Here is a 21,778-nt window from a genome sequence, read left to right on the forward strand (position 1 = left end):
TTATTTCATCAGAACTCATCAATTATTTCAAATTATGCTAAGAAAAAACTAAAATAATAACCAAATTTTTAAAAAAGTGATTTTAAAGTCTCCTAGAAAAGTAATACAATAGTAAAATAAAAATAAATCAGCACCATTACATTATCCTCAGTTTTTTTTACTACATTGCTCAGAGTATAATATGATCTTCCTAGAAGGTCAAAATGAAACCTGGGAACACCATCTTTAAGCTTCATTCAATAGTGTTGAGAATTAAGGATTTTTCATTTTCTAACCATAATGACAAAGAGAAAAAAATTGATAAGGAAAGGCATTTCACAACTGAAATATAAATCAGAAGATGAATGCAAAAAGACACACAGCAGCATACTAAGCCCACACTGTCTGAAACAGCGGTGACTGGACACATCTGCTGAAATTAAACGAAACTTCAAGAGGAAGGGGACATACATAGACCTCTGATCCATGTTGATGTAGGGCAGAAATTTTAAAACAATTATCCTCCAGTTAAAAATAATTTTAAAAATAGATGAAACAGAAAATTCAGTTCCCTGGCTGCACTAGCCACATTTCAAGTGCTTAACTTAACACCCCATGTGGCTGGTGGCTACCACACTGGACCACACAGAACATTCCTACCACAGCAGAGAGTTCTAAGGAACAACTCCACTAATGATGATAAAACTGATCATATAAGTGTAATCTCAGCCCTTGTCTTGAGATGGTGATACTCAAAATCAGTTGTTCTCAGCTAGGGCCACTGTGTGCCCCAGGGAGTGGCTAGCAATGTCTGGAGACACTTCTGGTTGCCACAAGTGGGAGGGGGTGCTGCTGGCAACAAGTGTAGAAAAGGCAGGGTTGCTGCTACAGGTCCTACAGTGCACAGCCCAGCCCCAAACACCAGGAGGGACAGGCTGAGAAACCCTGCCCCAGGTGGATTTTCTCAGACTCAAGAACCAGTGAGCGAACATACCTCCAAGGACAAAAAGGCAATTCAGAATTCTCATCCATTACACAGAACTACTTCATTACACGACATTCTGTCACAAGAACCTGAACCAACATGTTTTGCTAAAAGGATATGTGAGTGTCTTCTCTCTTATGATGTCTGTGTAAGAAAATCTGCTTGATACAGTTCATAAAATGATTCTACAGCAAGAAAAAGAATCAGAATAATAATCTAAAACAAATTAAAGATGGCTTCCCAGTTGGCTCAGTGGTAAAGAATCCACCTGCCAATACAGGAGACATGGGTTCAATTCCTGGGTCGGGAAGATCCCCTGGAGGAGGAAATGGCAGCCCACTCCAGTACTCTTGCCTGGGAAATACCATGGACAGAGGAGCCTGGCAGGGGTCAGAAAAGAATCAGTATTTACAGAGCAGAAGATGAAACCAAAGAGATACAGTCACACTTTACACCCGAGCTGCCCAAAATGCTGGCCACTGCCCCCATACAACTGTTTTAAAGTAAAAAACTCGGAGAAGGCAATGCACCCCACTCCGGTACTTTTGCCTGGAGAATCCCATAGACTGAGGAGCCTGGTAGGCTGCAGTCCATGGGGTCGCTAGAGCCACGACTGAGCGACTTCACTTTCACTTTTCACTTTCATGCACTGGAGAAGGAAACGGCAACCCACTCCAGTGTTCTTGCCTGGAGAATCCCAGGGACAGGGAAGCCTGGTGGGCTGCTGTTATGGGGTCGCACAGAGTCGGACACGACTGAAGTGACTTAGCAGCAGCAGCAGCAGCCAACTTCCCAAGAAGGTATTTTTTAGCTTAATGGTAATTTTCATTTTATTTTTAGATAATCAAATGCATAGCTCAGTTATGTTACCTTTACGTGTTTAAGGTAAACTCTTTTAAAGAAAGAGTTGAACTCTTTCCTAACTCTAACCTAATATGTTAGAGTTGAATCTTTGATAACTTTGTCTTTATCACAGACTCTGTACATATGTTAAAATTAACTCTTTATCAGATGTGTGTGTCACCGGCTGAATGACAGATGAAACATACTTATGGTCATGAATGATATGCTTTGTAAAAAAGGTTTCAAGCTATTAGGAAGCATATTGTGTTTTTTAGAATCTTGTGTAATATTCTGTGATACTTTTATAGAACAATTCTGACTTCAGGAAAGTTTAGAAGCACTATTTCTTGAAATAAAAGGAGTTTAAACTTAAAAATAATAATAATAAAGTAAAAAACTCAGTTCCTCCTTTGCACCAGCCATCTTTCAAGGGCTCAACAACCACCTGTGGTTACTGGCTACCTCACTGGAGAGTGCAGATATAGAGGATACTTGAAGAGAAGACACTTGAAGAAATTTGATTAATTCAGAAAATATTTACTAAATGCTTCCTATGAGATTACCTAGAGCCACATGCTTTCACACAATGTTATTTGACAGATTAATGTACAAAATAACAGCTATCACTTCTAGAGCACTTACTATGTACCAGGCACTGTATTAAACATGTTTCAAGTAAATGAAATCACTTAATCTATATATTAACTCCCTGGAAATAATATATTTTCCTATTTTGGAGATGAGGAAACAGGCACAGAGGTTAAGTGACTTGCCAAGTGTCACACATCTGGTCATGGGTGGAGCCAAGAAGAATCCAAACAGTTTGGCTCCAGAACCGCTATGTTTTCCTGCTGCTCAGTTCCTAAGAGTCATTACTTATGCTGCCTGGTCTAGCAATGGGGTGATTTTCTAGCATCTTATCTATGTCACTGTCATACTACTATTGTTTTCCAATTAGCTCTCTAATCCCTGCCACAAAGTTACAAAATATAGATAGACCAGCAGAAATGGGGTCAAAGAATTTTATATTTGGACATTTCTACATTTCATAAAATAGATATATTTTATACTTTTACATGGATATATTATGGACTAAAATAAAATTTCTACTAAGATAAAAACTCAGAAATTCTTAGCTTACACAAGCTGTTCAAGCTCCCCAGCTTCCCTCAAATACACATGCACTCTCTTTTACCAAAAGAGTCATCTTGGCATTAAAAATTTTTTGGAAGAATATTAACATATCCCTCTTCCACCCTAGCTTTGTGCAGTGTCTCATCCTCTCTGTAGAACAACGTCGAAAGCCTCCTAACTGGTCTTCGGACTTAACGTCTTGCTTCTCTCAGGCCGATCTTCACACTGCTGTCACCCAGAGAAACCACAGAACTGGCACGGAATACTGCAGGGCGACCTTAGATCACCCACCCTGCCTATCCCCCTGGGTCCATCTCCCCTCCCCACCTACTCATTCCCTTCCTTCAACAAATATTACTGAGCAAATTATTAAGTGCAAACGAGGTTCCTGAGCTAATACATATTAGCATCCAGCCAGTGAGACCAACATTCATTCATTAATCACACAAACAAATGTAAAATCCCAGGTGGTGCAGATGTATCTAAGTTCAGGACAGGTGAGTCTCACCTTTCTGGGAAGCTAAGGAGGGCATTCCTGACACCTGAAGGATCAGGTAAGAGAGAGGAAAAGTGTTTCAGGCAGAGGGAGCAGGAACAAAAGGCTCTCAGACAAGACCAAGGACGGGATGGGAGATGGAAGGATGGAGAGAGCTCCTGTGCTGATTCAGAGAAAAGCGATGGGAGACGGGTCCTCGGAAACTGGAAAGATAGAAACTTATCCAGAATCTTACAAAGAGAAAACGTAGTGAAACTTCAAACCCAGGTACTCTGTTTGGAACCCTCCCCTACAACATATTTCCATCCACAAATTACAATCAAATGTCTACTCTGTGCTAGGCAATGTGCTAGATGCTTCAGACACAAGTCAGTCAATGATAAGCAAAAACAAACAGAATCCGTGTTTCCCAGGAGCTCAAAATCCAGCAGAGGAGTCAATCACATAATCCACAAGTAGCATAAAACTGGAGGTGTCATCAATGTTACTAAAGCACACGGTGATATGAAATGAGCGTTTAATCTAGTCCAGAGTGCTCAGACTTGTTTCTGCCAAAGTAAACAACTACACTGAGATCTGAAATGCCAAACAGCCACTAGATACAAGCGGGAGAAGGCTGTTGCAAGCCAGGGGCACACTTGCTTGGGAGGCTCAGGGAGGAGGGAGCTAATCCAATGTGATGGAGAGGTGCCAGTCTACAGAGCCCCGGGTCAGCTTCCCGAGTGTGTGACCAGGGTGGTAGCATCAGGCCCAGCTCTCTCCAAAGGGCCTCGACCTTAATGTGACACTCTCTGGTGGCCATCCTCAAATTCTTAACCATTTTATTCTTGAACCTGTATTTGAACTCCAACAGGACAATCAGAGTGCACAGGAGCAGTGAGGACAGGCACTCGTGAACATGCCTCTAGGAGGCCTGGGCACCCGGCCAAGGCAGCTGGAGTGGGAGCTGGGTCCAAGCGGCAGCAGCAGAAGGGCCCCACCAGCCTGCTGGTCCTGTCCCTAAGGTACCTGACAGATGTGAAATGCTTCAGACTGAACCTAATGTCAGGAACTCTGTCAAGACTTAAATCTTTTAAGAAAAAACATTCTGCAAGAATCATCAGCTCTAAACATACTGCAACTTATACTTGTAAATAAGTACTTTCAGTCCTCTGTATCCACAGATTCAATCAACTACAGATCAAAAATATTTAGGACAAAATCCCAGAAAGTTCCAAAAACCAAAACTTGAATTTGGGACTTCCCTGGCAGTTTAGTGGTTAAGACAGCATTTCCACTGCAGGGGCTGAGGGTTCAATCCCAGTGGGAGAACTAGATCCCACAGTCTACAACTAAGACATGGCGCAGCCAAATAAATATATTTTTTTAAAGGTCTCTATTCTCCTGTTTCCTCAGCATGTACAACATCATGCTTAGCACATGTGTACTGAAGACACTGTGTAGAATGAGTGAATGGCCAGAGACTGAATTCCAGAGCCAAATCATCTGTGTGACCATGGGCACACCAGTTACCATCTCTGAACCTCGGATTTTCTCATTTACAAAGTTTAAGAATAACTCTTCTCCCATCCACTTCACAGGGCTGATTTAAGAATCAAATAAAATGAAGCGTTCCTAAGGAGTGCAGAGGTGCTGCTATGGCTTCCAGTGGGGCCGGGGTGACTGCTGCGGGCTCAGCAAATGAAGCTCCCGAAATTCCAGACAAGGTGGGGGACTGGCTTCGGGGTGTCTACCGCTTCGCCACCGACAGGAATGACTTCCAGAGGAAACTGATTCTCAATTTGGGACTCTTTGCTGCTGGAGTTTGGCTGGCCAGAAATCTGAGTGACATTGACCTAATGACACCTCAGCCTGGGGTCTAGCCTGTGAAGACACATGGAACCCCTGTGCTGTACTAGACCCCTTCAAAAACAGCCTCCAATCTGTGACCATCACAAGACTTGCCCTGATGGGGGCTGAAGTTTGATTCAGATGGCACCTTCCCTTCCCTTCCCTGCCTGACTTCCTTTTCTTTGCTGAGTCCACTCAGGAAACAGGCAGGCTTCAGCTAAAGTGTTGTCTTCTGTTCTGTAAAATGCTATACATAGTTTCTAAGTTTCTGCAAGGGATGATCTTTGCTCTTGTCCTGAGAAATAATCTAATGGTATTTTAACAAATAAAGCACGTGTACACACACACACACACACACACACAAATAATCAAATAAAATGATGGACTTCCCTGGTGGTCCAGAGGTTGAGAATCTGCCTGGCAATGCAGGAGACACGGGTTCAATCCCTGATCCCAGAGGATACCACATGCTGTGGAGCAACTAAGACCGTGTAGAGCAACTTCTGAGCCTGTGCCCTAGGGCCCATGCTCCACAGGAGAAACCGCCAGTTCACTACAACTAGGGAGTAAGCCCACACCCAACAACGAAGTCCCACAGCAGCCAAAAAAAGAGAATCAAATAAAATGGAAAGAACTGTTCTACAGCACTACATTTTAGCCAATGCTTTTAAAATGTTAACCAAATTCCACAATAAAAACCATGAAAACCATTCATGAACCCCTCTCATTAAAGTTGCATTTAGATTCATTAAAATCTATTTCAGTTTTAAAACAAATTTAAAGTATCAACTAGGGGAGGGAGGGAGGGAAAGAAAAAAATAAATAAATAAAAAAAAAAAATAAAGTATCAACTAATGTATGTGTTCTCCATTATTTTATATTATCACTGCACACACTCATTAAGGACAATCACAATAAACTGTGGAAAATTCTGAAAGAAATGGGAATACCAGACCACCTGACTTGCCTCTCGAGAAACCTATATGCAGGTCAGGAAGCAATAGTTAGAACTGGACATGGAACAACAGACTGGTTCCAAATAGGAAAAGGAGTACATCAAGGCTGTTACTCTGCTTATTTAACTTCTGTGCAGAGTACATCATGTGAAACGCTGGGCTGGAAGAAGCACAAGCTGGAATCAAGATTGCCGGGAGAAATATCAATAACCTCAGATACGCAGATGATACCATCCTTACGGCAGAAAGTGAAGAAGAACTAAAGAGCCTCTTGATGAAAGTGAAAGAGGAGAGTGAAAAAGTTGGCTTAAAGCTTAACCTTCAGAAAACTAAGCTCATGGCATCTGGTCCCATCACTTCATGGCAAATAGATGGGAAAACAGTGGAAACAGTGGCTGACTTTATTTTTCTGGGCTCCAAAATTACTGCAGATGGTGATTGCAGGCATGAAATTAAAAGACGCTTACTCCTTGGAAGGAAAGTTATGACCAACCTAGACAGCATATTAAAAAGCAGAGACATTACTTTGTCAATAAAGGTCTGTCTAGTCAAGGCTATGGTTTTTCCAGTAGTCATGTATGGATGTGAGAGTTGGACTATAAAGAAAGCTGAGCACCGAAGAATTGATGCTTCTGAACTGTGGTGTTGGAGAAGACTCTTGAGAGTCCCTTGGACTGCAAGGAGATCCAACCAGTCCATCCTGAAGGAGATAAGTCCTGGGTGTTCAGGACTTATCTCCTGAACACTGGAAGGACTGATGCTGAAGCTGAAACTCCAATACATTGGCCACCTGATAAGAAGAGCTGACTCATTTGAAAAGACCCTGATGCTGGGAAAGATTCAGGGCAGGAGAAGGGGACGACAGAGGATGAGATGGTTGGATGGCATCACCAACTCAATGGACATGAGTTTGGGTAGGCTCTGAGAGTTGGCATTGGACAGGGAGGCCTGGTGTGCTGCAGTTCATGGGTCGCAGTCAGACGCGACTGAACTGAACAGTAAGTAACTGAAAGAGGTTTGACAGTCTTCAGTTAAGTTGCTCAATTGTGTCCAACTCTTTGTGACCCCATGGACTTCAGCATGCCAGGTAACCCCAAATAATTAGTTCACCTGCTTTCTATTCCCACTACCCCAAAGGCTAAAAACCAAGGGTTGGTAACAGATGAACCTGCGTTGGATTCCCCACTGTCTACCACTTTCTTTGAAAGTTTAGGTAAATTACTTAACATCTACATATTTCAGTCCCTTAGTCCATAAAATGAAAATGAAAGTAGTAACTACCTCACAGTTACTGATGATCAAATAAGGTAATACATGTGAAGTGGTTGGCATAGTGCCTCACACATAGTAAGCATTGGGAAAAATGTCAATTGTCACTCTTAAGATGGACTGCAGCTTCCATCTGGGAAACCACGCAGTCTCTCTTAAGCATCCACACTATCAAACAGTAAGTGGACTTTCTAAAAAGAAATTTTCTATTTTAATAACACTTTTTTCAATACTCTTCTCTGGAAAGATTTCAAGTATGTAAACAGAATCCAATACAACACACAGGAGAGGTGATGAGGCAGAGCAGAAAGAGACCCAGCTTTAGCGCCACAGATAGGAATTGTACACCTAATTCAGCCACTAAGTAATTATGTAACCTGGCTACTTAAGCTCTCTCTCAACCTTGTAAAGGGGTTGCAAGGATTAACAAAGTATGTAAAGCATCAAGCACAGTGTCTGGAGGGTGATATGCACTCAATTACTAGTATTTACTAGACTCTTCTCCCCTACTCCCTTACAGGTGATAAGAATAGCTTTGCAGGGAAGAGAAAAGGTCCTACCAAGCACAAATACTAACCAGTACTAAGACCAACAATGAAGGACAACTATTTTATATTAATCTCCATGAGAACTAAAGCAGTGTTTGAGGGGTAGGGGTGGGGGGGGGGGTCACATACTCCTTCTAAAGTCTAATGAAAACGAGGCCTCTACCTTATAGAAAATTTCCAGATATCTCAGGAAACGCTGTAAGTCAGAGATTTTAAGAACATGGTATTTAAGGGGAATAATAGCTAGTTTTTTTTCTGGACTTAAGTTGCAAGAGTCTGAAAACGTTCCCTAAGTCACTTTTTGTGATAAAAACGATTCACCTAACTTCATTCATATTGCGGCAAGTAAACCCTGCTTTAATTAAACTTCTCGGCTTCATAAGCTAAATTTCATAAGCTATCTGGTCTTGGGTGTGAAAACAAAACTTGATAAAAGGAACTAAAAACTATATGAGAATTAGTTCAAATGTCTTAAAATGTGATGTAACCCGAACACCGAACCAAAAGGGGGTAAAAGGTGCAAAAAGGTACCGAAGATTGCTTCATCCAATTCTTAGGAAGGCTATTTGTCAATTCAAGGAATCAAGTCTCTAACTTCCAGAGAAATCTACAAACACGGAAGTCGTGGTTTACAAAAACAAAACTGAGCCAGCAAATAGTTTACTGAGTAACTAAACATGGTTTATCCTTGCTTCTACTCTAAGTGGAATGCCTCACTCTTTGACTGGGCCTTACCTTCTCGAATAGGTAATAACCTACTGACTAAATTGTTCTGTTCATTGTACTGCCGCAGGAAAAAGTCCAGGAGAGCTGCACACCCAACTCTCCATAACGCACGACCCGCACGGAGCTCGGTCCCAAAGTTCTGCCCCAATGACCTTGGTCCTAGGATTTCCCTCCCTCCCTCCCGCCGTTCCTTCCTTGTGCGGGTGGCTGCGGCTGCCCAGCCGCGGTCGCAGGTGAGAGAAAGCGCTCGGGGACCCAAAGGCACGAGCGGAACCACAGCTGCAGACGGCACCCGGGCCATGCCAGCCCGCCACCGGCACCCGCTCCCCAGCGGCGCGCACAGCCCCGACCTAGCGCCCGCCTCCCCCCGACCCGAAGCGGAGGGCCGGGGCGCACGAAGCATTTCTCCGGCCCCACTCGGTGGAGCGGCTGCGGCACCGCACAGCCAGGGAGCGGACAGTCCGGCCAGGGGCGCCGAGGCAGGAGCGCAGGCGGAGGAGAGTCCTGCGCCACGCCACCGCCGCCTGCTCCAGCTCTGAGCTCCCGGGAGACCCCGGCCGGTCGCCAGTCAGGCGGGGGCCAAGGCCGAGCACGGCAGCGCCGCCAGAGACCGCGGGCGCGGGGCGCGGGGGCGCGGGGGCGCGGGCACTCACCATCAGAACTTTGGCTGCGTTCTCCAGCTGAGCGATCACTTCTGGGGGCCCCAGCGCCGCCGCCATCATGGTCTCTCTTCAATGACGCGCCATGCGGTGCATTTTGGGAGCGGGCGCCCGACCGGCCAATCGCGAGATTCCTCGGGCTCGCGCGCTCCCGCCCGAGCCGTCGCGGCCGCCGACGTCGACGCGGGGTCGCGAGGTCAGGGCTGCGGGTCGGCGGGCAAGGACTGTGGGCGCTCCCTCGGGGCTCGCCCGCCCGCTTGCTCGCTCGCTCGCCGCCGGCCCGGGGGCGCCTCCGGCCCTGCCGTGTACTCTGCGGACGCGTCCCTCTCGGGCAGGGCGGCTTGCGTCCCGCGAGATCGCGTGCTCCGCGCTCGCGTGCCCCCGTGCGGGGCCGATTTCCTGGCGGAGCCGGCGGGCAGGTCCGGCAGAGGGGCTCGGAGCCCAGCTTCCCCACCCGGGCCTGAGAGCGCCCTGTCCGCGCTCGCGCCGGCCCTCACTGCTGAGACCAGGCTCTGTTCTGAGCGACACCTGCATACCTGCTACTAGCTTCCACCTCTTGGTGCCGGTCTGCTTCTTGGGATACACAAAAAGTCACTTTCGTTTCAGTGTAAGTTTCCTCTGTTGACAACTTCATTTCTTCTTCCAGTTGTAAATAAGCCATAGTTGCGGGTTTTCCCTTTTTTATGTCCCTGCAATAGAATTGCATTGTTAGCTTCTTTGAGAAACGAGGTATTATATTTGGCATCTCTACAACATGAAGTTGAGGAAGTGAATTAACAAGGTTTTTATGCTTAAAAAACAAAGGAAGTACCTCTTATTTCGTTACAAAAGGGTAACGTGAGTGCAGTTAATGGCTTTTTAAAAAATTGTGTGAAATTGGTTCACATAGTGCCTCACATGTAGAAGGCATTCAATAAATACTTCACTAAGTACAAATGTCTGGACTTAATGATTTTACGGCTGCTCCATGGTGTGAAGCGATACATATTCATTAGAAACTGTACTTCAGATTTTTCTCTTCCTGGGCAGCATGTGCGGTCAGATACTCACGTGGTGCACAATCAGTAAGGTGAACAACTGATATCTTAGAAACATTGTTTTTCACTTTCAGTACCGTGTTCACTAAATTAAATGAGACAGTCAACACTTTATTATAAAACAGACTCGCTATTAGATGCTTTTGCCCAGCTGGAGGCTAATATAAGTGTTCTGACCACCTTTAATGTAGGTGAGGCTAAGCTGTGAGGTTTGGTAGGTTAGATGTATTAAATGCATTTTCAGCTTATGATGTTTTCAACTTATGATGGATTTATTGGGACTTAACTCCGTCATAAGCCAAGGAAGATCTGTATAGCAATCTGCAAGATTACAAAGTGTCTCTACCTGCTGCAAAGAGTTATTACTGCAGATCAAAGATACATCTTCAAAAGTGTAGACAAATGAGTATTTTATGACATTAAATGTTTGAGGCATATAATGCTTCAGATTGTGTCCTGTGTTCCAGAGCATTTGTTTTGTGCAGCTACACAAGAACTTTGCATGAGATGCTCTTTAAGAACGAAGAAGAAAAGGTATCTCTGGTTCCTCTGCCTTTTCTAAAACCAGCTTGAACATCAGGAAGTTCATGGTTCACATATTGCTGAAGCCTGGCTTGGAGAATTTTGAGCATTACTTTACTAGCATGTGAGATGAGTGCAATTGTGCGGTAGTTTGAGCTTTCTTTGGCATTGGGTATGCCTTTAACACCTGTGATGTCCTGGGCTCCAAAAGTAATTAGTTGAATATATTATATACTTTTCCTTGGAAACAGGTTTAGTTTGGGGGATTTGGGGTGGTTTTTTGGTCTTTGTGTGTGTGTGTCAAGCCATAAACATCTTGTCAACACAAACATGCTGATTGAAATACTTTAGAGCAACAGTTCTCAGAGTGTAGGCTAGGGACACTTACTAAGTCCCAAAACACAAAGGAGTTCCCTAAGATCCTATCAGAGGATCTTGGTCAAAACTATTTTCAGATGGCTATAGTCCTATAGCCATGGATGGATGGCATTAACAATTCAATGGACATGAACTTTGGCAAACTCCAGGAGATAGTGAGGGACAGGGTGGCCTGGCGTGCTGCAGTCCATGGGGTCACAAAGAGTCGGACATGACTGAGCGACTGAACAACAGTCCTATCAGTAACTACTTTGAATTGAGTCAACTCCCCAGTCAAGACACAGACTAGCTAAATGGATTAAAAACACAGGATCCAACTATATGTTCCCTCTTATTACTTCTATTCAAAATACTAATGGATGTCCTAGCCAAAGCAATTAGGTAAGATAAATAGAAGGCATCCAAATCAAAAAGGAAGAAGAATTATCTCTACACAGATGATGTCATCTTATATATAGAAAATCCTAAAGAGTCCACAAAAATCTGTTAGAACTAATCAATGAATTCAGCAAAGTTACAAAATATAAAATCAATTTTAAAATGTCAGTTGCATTTTTATATACTAACAATGAGCCATCAGGAAAGGAAATTAAGAAAAGTTTCAGGGAATTCCCTGGTGGTCCCATGGTTAAGAACCCACCTTCCACTGCAGGGGACTCAGGTTCCATCCCCAGAGAACGAAGATCCCATGTGCCTCAGAGCAATTAAGCCCTTAACCCAGCAAGCCTCAAACACTGAGCCCGCATGCCACAACAGAGAGCCTGCGTCCCACGTGCTGCAACTAAGACCCAATGCAGCCAAATAAATACTTGTTTAAAAAAAGAAATTTTATCCAAGTCAAAACTACAATGAAGACTTACAAGGAACATAGATAAATTATGCGACAGAGTGAGAGATTATTCTATTTTACTTGAGAGACTCAAGAACAAATCTCTTTTTAAAAAAGCATTTCTAAACTCAAATGGCCACACTTAATAAAAATAATTCTATATCAACAGAGGACACCTGATCCAGAAAGTGTTAAGGGATCTTATGACCCAAAGTTCTGAAAACTTTGAAGGCAGCAGTATAAAACCGAATTATGATATCAAATTTATAGGAGCTTAATATATTTCTCCAGAAATAAAAACATAAGACCAAAAGGGAACCATGTCTTTAAAAATTTCCTTGGTACAGAAAGCATATTTCTGCACATATGGTATGTCTGTGAAATGTTACTATTTGGAGTTCTTAAATATTAAATACTTGATTAACATACCACAGTTCTGATGTCTATCAAAGTAACTGTAAACAGCAGTGCTTTATCCCTCCTGTTCTCACAACATATCATCTTGAAATTTACTTCTAAACCAGTTTAACCAAGTACAATATTCCATCTTCCTTATAAAGTTGAATGTTATAGGGCATCCATCCCATTAAAGTTTTTGAGACTGGGATGAAGACCTCTTTTCCAAAGAGGTCTCTGGAATTCCCCCAACAACCCAGCAACCTAAAGGCATGAGTTGCATCAGATTTCCAAAGGCTTTACCCAAGCCCCCTGCTGCTGGGGAGCCTCCGGGTACTCAGCCGACCAGAGGCTCAGTCCAAGGGGCGACCACCTAAGGGGCTACTGTGCCATCGCAGCGCATGATGTCATGGTGTAGAAAGGCCATTCGAGGGCAGGGGCTTCCTCACCTGGAAAATGGAAATTGTAGATGTGTCAGGGGTTAGGGTTAGACTGGGAAGATGCCATGGAGAGGTGGCAAAGGGGTGCTGCAGTTTGTCAGTGTTCAGAGCCTGGAGCTCTGGCAGAGCAGAGGGCAGGGGTCTAGGCGGGGCAGAGGGGAGCCTCAGCCTGGGACCAAGTTCCTCTCAAGCAGGCCTGATCAGGCTCTTCAAATGATGCCACAGGACTGACATTTCAAGATGTCCTCTGCTCATGGAGAAGAATCAGAGCCAAAGCTGCTGGCAGTGGACAGAGGACTGCCCAGCTGGGCTTCTGCCGCAAGTTCTTGGGAGTGGGGCCTGGAGGGGGCCTCCCGTCCCAAGGAGTTGGCTTGTCTGAAAATAGCAACTAGGACTCGGTTCCTGCCCCAGTCACAGGGGCCCGAGCCCTGTGACCAGGAACTGACAGTGACACCTGCCTGAGTTCTGACAGAAAAGAGGCTGGTGGAGGTGGTTGCTGATAGACGCCCCAGGAGTCCATCACTAGCCCCCAGAGATGATCTGGGGGGTTGTCAGTAGAGCTCTGCTTTGTTCTGAATGTTTTAAGACAACAGGAAATTGGCAAAAGTAGGGCTTGATTTATAAATGTCCTGAAGCCGCTCCTGTCCCTGTTGGTGGTGTTTATCCTCTGACCTGTGGGCAGCCCTGGGCCTGTGCAGAGGTGTCCTACCGTCCCCACCGAGCTGTCATCTCACTTTGAGCCCTGAGGGCATCCTCCAACAAGATACAGATGTCATAAACAATGGCATTTGGATCCTGTAATCTGAACATTCTGGGCCATTATTGATGGCAACTTTGCCAAATGTTCCAAAACAGTCTGATCCTTTTAAAGCTTCTAATAAGCTGGGCAAGAGGAGGACTCACGGCAAAGATGATGTTTGTCCAGTGCAGACACCGTGGCTTCTGACTTCTCTTGTTTTGTGTCTGTGTTTTCCTCATTCTTTATCCTCCTCCATTCTTCCTGGGAGGGTGGGCTGTTACCGCAGGGTCTTCTGGACTGTCCCTCTACCTGCGGGACCAAGCCCTGTGTCATCAGTGCAGACCTGATGCACCCAGCAGCCACGGGGTGAGGGCCTGCCTCACAGACGCCCAGGGAGCAGCCACTCCTCACCCGCCCGCTCAGACAGCCCAGCCAGGAGCCTGCCCAGTGGGGCCTTCAATACTTAAGAGCATGAAGGCTCTAAACAAGACTTCAGGAACCAAACTGCTGCTCTGGCAAATGCACCCACCAGGAAGAGTGTCCTCTGACATGTCTGGAGAGAAGGAAAAGGGTATTTGGCAACTACTGATTTGCCTGCTTTTTTGACAGCCTCGGCTAGCTTGGTCCCATTGTCCCCAAGACCAGTCGCCCCACTGCACCTGGCCTCTGCCCCACAACTGCTGCCCTCCCCCCAGCAGCCTTCTTGCTTCCTACTGCGACTGCAGTCCTGTGCACACCTTCAACAGAGGGCAAGCCCACACCCTCTCAAAGACTGCCCCGTGGGGCCCTGTCGGCTCTCCTGACTCGGGCCCTGCATGTTTACCTAAAAGGAAGAAAGGGTCCTGGGTCCTGGTTTAAGTAAAACTGTTCTTTCTGTAGCCTTAAAATAATTTTCTTTCCAAGTTCGATGAAAATAATGACTATGGAACTTATTCACAGAATCAGCTAATTCCATCTGTTTTATATAGTTTGTCCTGCAAAAAATCTGTGATAAATTTATGAAGAGACTAGGACTTCCCTAAAAATCCTGCCTGCTGCAACAAAGATCCGGCACAGCCAAGTAAATAAATACTTTTTTAAAGATTTTCTGTAGACTCCTAAGGCTTTTTAAATATTCAAGCTTCCACTTTAAGGATTTAATATGTGCCACATGGTACTGTTATACACACTGAACACAGTGCTGCCCAATGTATTTTTGACTCAATGTGTAGTGAACAAATAGTAGGCGCCCATAATGATTCAAGACCAGAGTAAGCCACACTATTCTGGGATCCCTTGACAGTCCAGTTTTTAAATTGGGGGGAGGAGAGCAGAGGAAGGAGACATACTGTAGATTTGCCTTAACAGAAATCTGCACAATATTTATCACTTCTAAGTGACTCAGTAGGTTCAACAGCACCTTCCTAGAATATAGAGATATAAAAAGAAAGAACACATTGCATGAATAAAAAGAAAGTCCTACTGTAGAGCACAGGGAACTATATAGTCTCCTGGGATAAACCATAATGGAGAAGAGTATTATATATATAATATTCTACACAGTATTTTGATTTAGGTCATACCTGAATGGTCTAGTGGTTTTCCCTACTTTCCTCAATTTCAGTCTGAATTTGGTAATGAGGAGTTCATGCTCTGAGCCACAGTCACCTCCCAGTCTTGTTTTTGTTGACTGTATAGAGCTTCTCCATCTTTGGCTGCAAAGAACATAATCAATCTGATTTCGGTGTTTACCATCTGGTGATGTCCATGTGTAGAGTCTTCTCTTGTGTTGTTGGAAGAGGGTGTTTAATATGACCAGTGCATTTTCTTGGCAAAACTCTTTATTAGTCTTTGCCCTGCTTCATTCCGTATTCCAAGCCCAAATTTGCCTGTTACTCCAGGTGTTTCTTGACTTCCTACTTTTGCATTCTAGTCTCCTATAATGAAAAGGACATCTTTTTTGAATGTTAGTTCTAAAAGGTCTTGTAGGTCTTCATAGAACCGTTCAACTTCAGCTGCTTCAGCATTACTGGTTGGGGCATAGACTTGGATTACTGTGATATTGAATGGTTTGCCTTGGAAATGAACAGAGATCATTCGGTCGTTTTTGAGACTGCATCCAAGTACTGCATTTCAGACTCTTTTGTTGACCATGATGGCCACTCCATTTCTTCTGAGGGATTCCTGCCCGCAGTAGTAGATATAATGGTCATCTGAGTTAAATTCACCCATTCCAGTCCATTTGAGTTCGCTGATTCCTACAATCTCGACATTCACTCTTGCCATCTCGTTTGCCCACTTCCAATTTGCCTTGATTCATGGACCTGACATTCCAGGTTCCTATGCAATATTGCTCTTTACAGCATCGGACCTTGCTTCTATCACCAGTCACATCCACAGCTGGGTATTCTTTTTGCTTTGGCTCCATCCCTTCATTCTTTCTGGAGTTATTTCTCCACTGATCTCCAGTAGCATATTGGGCACCTACTGACCTGGGGAGTTCCTCTTTCAGTATGCTATCATTTTGCCTTTTCATACTGTTCATGGGGTTCTCAAGGCAAGAATACTGAAGTGGTTTGCCATTCCCTTCTCCAGTGGACCACATTCTGTCAGATCTCTCCACCATGACCCACCCGTCTTGGGTGGCCCCACGGGCATGGCTTAGTTTCATTAAGTTAGACAAGGCTGTGGTCCTAGTGTGATTAGATTGACTAGTTTCCTGTGAGTATGGTTTCAGTGTGTCTGCCCTCTGATGCCCTCTTGCAACACCTACCGTCTTACTTGGGTTTCTCATACCTTGGGCGTGGGGTATCTCTTCAAGGCTGCTCCAGCAAAGTGCAGCCGCTGCTCCTTACCTTGGACGAGGGGTATCTCCTCACCGCCGCCCTTCCTGACCTTCAACGTGGGATAGCTCCTCTAGGCCCTCCTGCGCCCGTGCAGCCACCGCTCCTTGGCATGGGGTTGGTCCTCCCCATTATACAGTGGAAGTGAGAAATAGATTTAAGAGCCTAGATCTGATAGATAGAGTGCCTGATGAACTATGGAATGAGGTTCGTGACACTGTACAGGAGACAGGGATCAAGACCATCCCCATGGAAAAGAAATGCAAAAAAGCAAAATGGCTGTCTGGGGAGGCCTTACAAATAGCTGTGAAAAGAAGAGAAGCGAAAAGCAAAGGAGAAAAGGAAAGATATAAGCATCTGAATGCAGAGTTCCAAAGAATACCAAGAGATAAGAAAGCCTTCCTCAGCAATCAATGCAAAGAAATAGAGGAAAACAACAGAATGGCAAAGACTAGCGGTATCTTCAAGAAAATTAGAGATACCAAGGGAACATTTCATGCAAAGATGGGCTCGATAAAGGACAGAAATGGTATGGACCTAAGAGAAGCGGAAGATATTAAGAAGAGGTGGCAAGAATACACAGAACTGTACAAAAAAGATCTTCACGACCCAGATAATCACGATGGTGTGATCACTGACCTAGAGCCAGACATCCTGGAATGTGAAGTCAAGTGGGCCTTAGAAAGCATCACTATGAACAAAGCTAGTGGAAGTGATGGAATTCCAGTTGAGCTATTTCAAATCCTGAAAGATGATGCTGTGAAAGTGCTGCACTCAGTATGCCAGCACATTTGGAACTCAGCAGTGGCCACAGGACTGGAAAAAGTCAGTTTTCATTCCAATCCCAAAGAAAGGCAATGCCAAAGAATGCTCAAACTACCGCACAGTTGCACTCATCTCACACGCTAGTAAAGTAATGCTCAAAATTCTCCAAGCCAGGCTTCAGCAATACGTGAACTGTGAACTTCCTGATGTTCAAGCTGGTTTTAGAAAAGGCAGAGGAACCAGAGATCACATTGCCAACATCTGCTGGATAATGGAAAAATCAAGAGAGTTCATTTCTGCTTTATTGACTATGCCAAAGCCTTTGACTGTGTGGATCACAATAAACTGTGGGAAATTCTGAAAGAGATGGGAATACCAGACCACCTAACCTGCCTCTTGAGAAATCTGTATGCAGGTCAGGAAGCAACAGTTAGAACTGGACATGGAACAACAGACTGATTCCAAATAGGAAAAGGAGTTCGTCAAGGCTGTATATTGTCACCCTGCTTATTTAACTTATATGCAGAATACATCATGAGAAACGCTGGACTGGAAGAAGCACAAGCTGGACTCAAGACTGCCGGGAGAAATATCAATAACCTCAGATATGCAGATGACACCACCCTTATGTCAGAAAGTGAAGAGGAACTAAAAAGCCTCTTGATGAAAGTGAAAGTGGAGACTGAAAGTTGGCTTAAAGCTCAACATTCAGAAAACGAAGATCATGGCATCCGGTCCCATCACTTCATGGGAAATAGATGGGGAAACAGTGGAAAGAGTGTCAGACTATATTTTGGGGCTCCAAAATCATTGCAGATGGTGACTGCAGCCATGAAATTAAAAGACGCTTACTCTTTGGAAGGAAAGTTATGACCAACCTAGATAGCATATTCAAAAGCAGAGACATTACTTTGCCAACAAAGGTCTGTCTAGTCAAGGCTATGGTTTTTCCTGTGGTCATGTATGGATGTGAGAGTTGGACTGTGAAGAAGGCTGAGTGCCGAAGAATTGATGCTTTTGAGCTGTGGTGTTGGAGAAGACTCTTGAGAGTCCCTTGGACTGCAAGGAGATCCAACCAGTCCATTCTGAAGGAGATCAGCCCTGGGATTTCTTTGGAAGGAATGATGCTAAAGCTGAAACTCCAGTACTTTGGCCACCTCATGCAAAGAGTTGACTCACTGGAAAAGACTCTGATGCTGGGAGGGATTGGAGGCAGGAGGAGAAGGGGATGACAGAGGATGAGATGGCTGGATGGCATCACTGACTCGATGGACGTGAGTCTGGGTGGGCTCCGGGAGTTGGTGATGGACAGGGAGGCCTGGCGTGCTGCGATTTATGGGGTCGAAGAGAGTCGGACACGACTGAGCGACAGAACTGAACTGATACAGTATTTTAGTATTTATATATATATAGGGACTTCCCTGGTGGTCCAGTGGTTAAGACCCTGCACTTCCACTGCAAGGGGAATTGGGTTCGATCCCTGATCGGGGAACTAAATATCCACAAACCTTGTTGTGTGGCCCAAAAAAAAAAAAAAAAAAAATGTATATGTGTAAGTCTCTTTGCCATACAGCAGAAATTAGCACAAAACTGTCACTCAACTAGACTTCAACTATAAAACGTGAAAGCAAAACACTGCAATTTGTGGGTGGTTTAGTAAGAATTCCTCCCTACTTTCCTCTCACTAGAAAGGACCCACCAGGACATTCTGTGAGTGCAGATCTTAGAGCGCAGATCTTACTTGCAAAAGCACATCACCAGCTCCCTCTGCTGTCTGTTGGTTAGACTTGGAACTCAGAGAATCTGTGGTACTTTCTGGACTAAAATACTGTACAGAATTCAGGATAAGTTAAGACTGGATTAGGCATGGGTGGGTCTATTCTGAATGTATTACATATTCCAGAGTAAAGGAAAGTAAACCACCAAACACATTTGCAGAAGGGATTCCTACATATATTTTCACTATAATAGTGTCTGTTTTTGCTTCAGCTGTGACCATGTAACCTCTTGCTGTGAAGTAAGACTTGCAACATTTACATGTTTATTTAGTATAAATTACTCAGTCTGAAGAGAAACATGCAAAGCAAATTGGCTTAAGACAATTCAGATAATCTCATGAAGTTATTTGTGGAAGATGAGAGCAGAGCAGCCAATGCCCACGGAGAGAGTTCTGAAGCCTCTGGGTGTGAACCCCACTGACCCAAACAGCTAAGTACCTCAACAGAATATTCCCAAGCTGCTCGAGATGGCACCTGGGGCCACCTCTGCCTTGAACTGAAGCTTTCATCTCCAGTTCATCAGCTCTTTAAGGTCAAAATTCGGGGTGGGGGGGGTGGCCAGGGGCACGGGAACAGACAACTAATTAGGAAGAAACCCTGCAGCTGTATTTAGGTTAATTTTATTTTCTTTTCCTGGCCTTAAAGTATTTTTCATTCCAAGTATTAAAACCTTCTTGAAATCTCCAAGATGGAAAGTGATTATAGAAATAGTGTGGTTCACTGGGGATAACATTTACATAGTTGTAGTAAGAAGGAAAGTTATGACCAACCTAGACAGCATATTAAAAAGCAGAGACATTACTTTGCCAACAAGTTCCATCTAATCAAGGCTATGGTTTTTCCAGTAGTCATGTATGGATGTGAGAGTTGGACCATAAAGAAAGCTTAGTGCCAAAGAATTGATACTTTTGAACTGTGGCATTGGAAAAGACTCTTGAGAGTCTCTTGGACTACAAGGAGATCCAACCAGTCCATTCTAAAGGAGATCAGTCCTGAGTGTTCATTAGAAGGACTGATGTTGAAGCTGAACCTCCAGTACTTTGGCTACCTGATACGAAGAACTGACTCATTGGAAAAGACCCTGATGCTGGGAAAGATTGAAGGTGGGAGGAGAAGGGGACAACAGAGGATGAGATGGTTGGATGGCATCACCAACTCAATGGACATGAGTTTCGGTAAACTCCAGGAGTTGGTGATGGACAGGGAGGCCTGGCGTGCTGCAGTCCATGGGATCACAAAGAGTTGGACACGACTGAGCAACTGAACTGAACTGAACTGAGTAACATGCTAATTATCAACTTTACCAAAAGTCTGACAGTGCATATCAGGAAGCCAGGAGTGGGAAGGACAGGCCTGGGAATGGGGAAAGAGGTCCTAAAAGGAACTAAATTCTCATCTTCTGTAACAACAGGAAGTTAAGTACATCATGCCAAGATGAAAAACTCAAAAAAGATACTGCTTTACAAGAATACAATCTGGATACGAGTCCTCTGTCCGATCTGTGCACAGATAATATTCACCCATTTTCATAATGGTGACTTTATTATTTTGAAAAAGATCTTTAATTGCTTTGTGAAAGTTGCTCAGTTGTGTCCAACTCTTTGCAACCCCAAAGACTATACAGTCCAAGGAATTCTCTAGGCCAGAATACTAGAGTGGGTAGCCTTTCCCTTCTCCAGGGGATCTTCCTGATCCAGGAATCAAACTGGGGTCTCCTGTATTGCAGGCGGATTCTTTACCAACTGAGGTATCAGAGAAGCCCTTATTTGCTTTACATAGCAATAAAAATTATATATTATACATCACATGTATCTGGGCTCAGTCACTAAGTCATTCCAACTCTTTTGTGACTCCTTGGACTGTAGCCCATCAGGCTCCTCCGTCCATGTAATTTTCCAGGCAAGAATACTGTAGTGGGTTGCCATTTCCTACTCCATGTAATGGTGACTTTTAGAGTGGAAAGTTTTAATTTTTATGAAGCCAAATGTATTTTCCTTTACTTTTAGTTCGTTCAGTGTTCTGTTCTATTCTATCCTATTCTTCCTCATGATGGTAAAGAAAATTTTCTATGCTTTCATCTAGCTTTTTAGGTGAAGCATTTATATCAAATCTATGATCCCTGTTGAAGTATACTGAATTAATCATTGGCTTGTGTTTTCCATTTACTGTTTTTTTATATCCTCCTCCCAAATCCAATCCCAAACTGTTCTCCAAGCACCCATCTCCTCTAAGGCAGGTAAATTACCTCTTCCAGCAAAGGTTGTCTCCTACACCCTCTGACCGAGGGAGGATCTGAGCGAGCAGCCCACCCCCCACACCTGGGGCACAGCTGTCCTTTGGGACCCCCAACAGCTCCCAGGAACCCCTTCCTCCTCCCGTTTGTTGGATCCGTTTCTTGGAGCCCATGTCTGCCTCCAGCTTTCTGGGAAAGTATATGGGAAGAAAATATTCTGAATTCTTGAATGTCTGAAATGTCTTTATTTCTACCCTCATACTCAACTAATGACTTGTCTGGATTGAAAACAATTGTGTGCTCAGTCGCTCAGTCATGTCCAATGCTTTGTGACTCCATGGACTCCAGCCCATCAGGTTCCTCTGACTGTGGGATTTTCCACTGGAGTGGGTTGCCATTTCCTTCTTTTCACAC

At 44.3% G+C, this 21,778-nt stretch overlaps 2 protein-coding genes across 4 annotated transcripts in view; one reads left to right on the top strand and one right to left on the bottom strand.

The window, feature by feature from the left end:
• The window catches only part of XPO4 (exportin 4), an 89,952-nt gene extending 80,310 nt beyond the window's left edge, over positions 1-9,642 (bottom strand). For 2 of the 3 annotated variants that reach the window (XM_006073228.3, XM_006073232.3), the window contains exon 1: positions 9,420-9,642. In XM_006073228.3, the coding sequence (XP_006073290.1) occupies positions 9,420-9,488 (69 nt within the window). In that variant the 5' untranslated portion in view covers positions 9,489-9,642. The remainder of the gene's footprint in view (positions 1-9,419) is intronic. The other variant, XM_044927283.1, reaches the window with a different exon arrangement.
• LOC102399953 (mitochondrial import receptor subunit TOM6 homolog) lies at positions 3,566-5,473 on the top strand. Its single transcript, XM_044927284.1, has 3 exons — positions 3,566-3,704; positions 4,291-4,441; positions 5,018-5,473. Exon 3 carries the CDS (start codon positions 5,075-5,077, stop codon positions 5,297-5,299), a length of 225 nt encoding a protein of 74 aa, XP_044783219.1. The 5' UTR covers positions 3,566-3,704; positions 4,291-4,441; positions 5,018-5,074; the 3' UTR covers positions 5,300-5,473.
• Positions 9,643-21,778: the final 12,136 nt, after the last annotated feature.

This window comes from Bubalus bubalis, chromosome 13 (genome assembly GCF_019923935.1).
Source record: "Bubalus bubalis isolate 160015118507 breed Murrah chromosome 13, NDDB_SH_1, whole genome shotgun sequence".
NCBI classification, from domain to species: domain Eukaryota; kingdom Metazoa; phylum Chordata; class Mammalia; order Artiodactyla; family Bovidae; genus Bubalus; species Bubalus bubalis.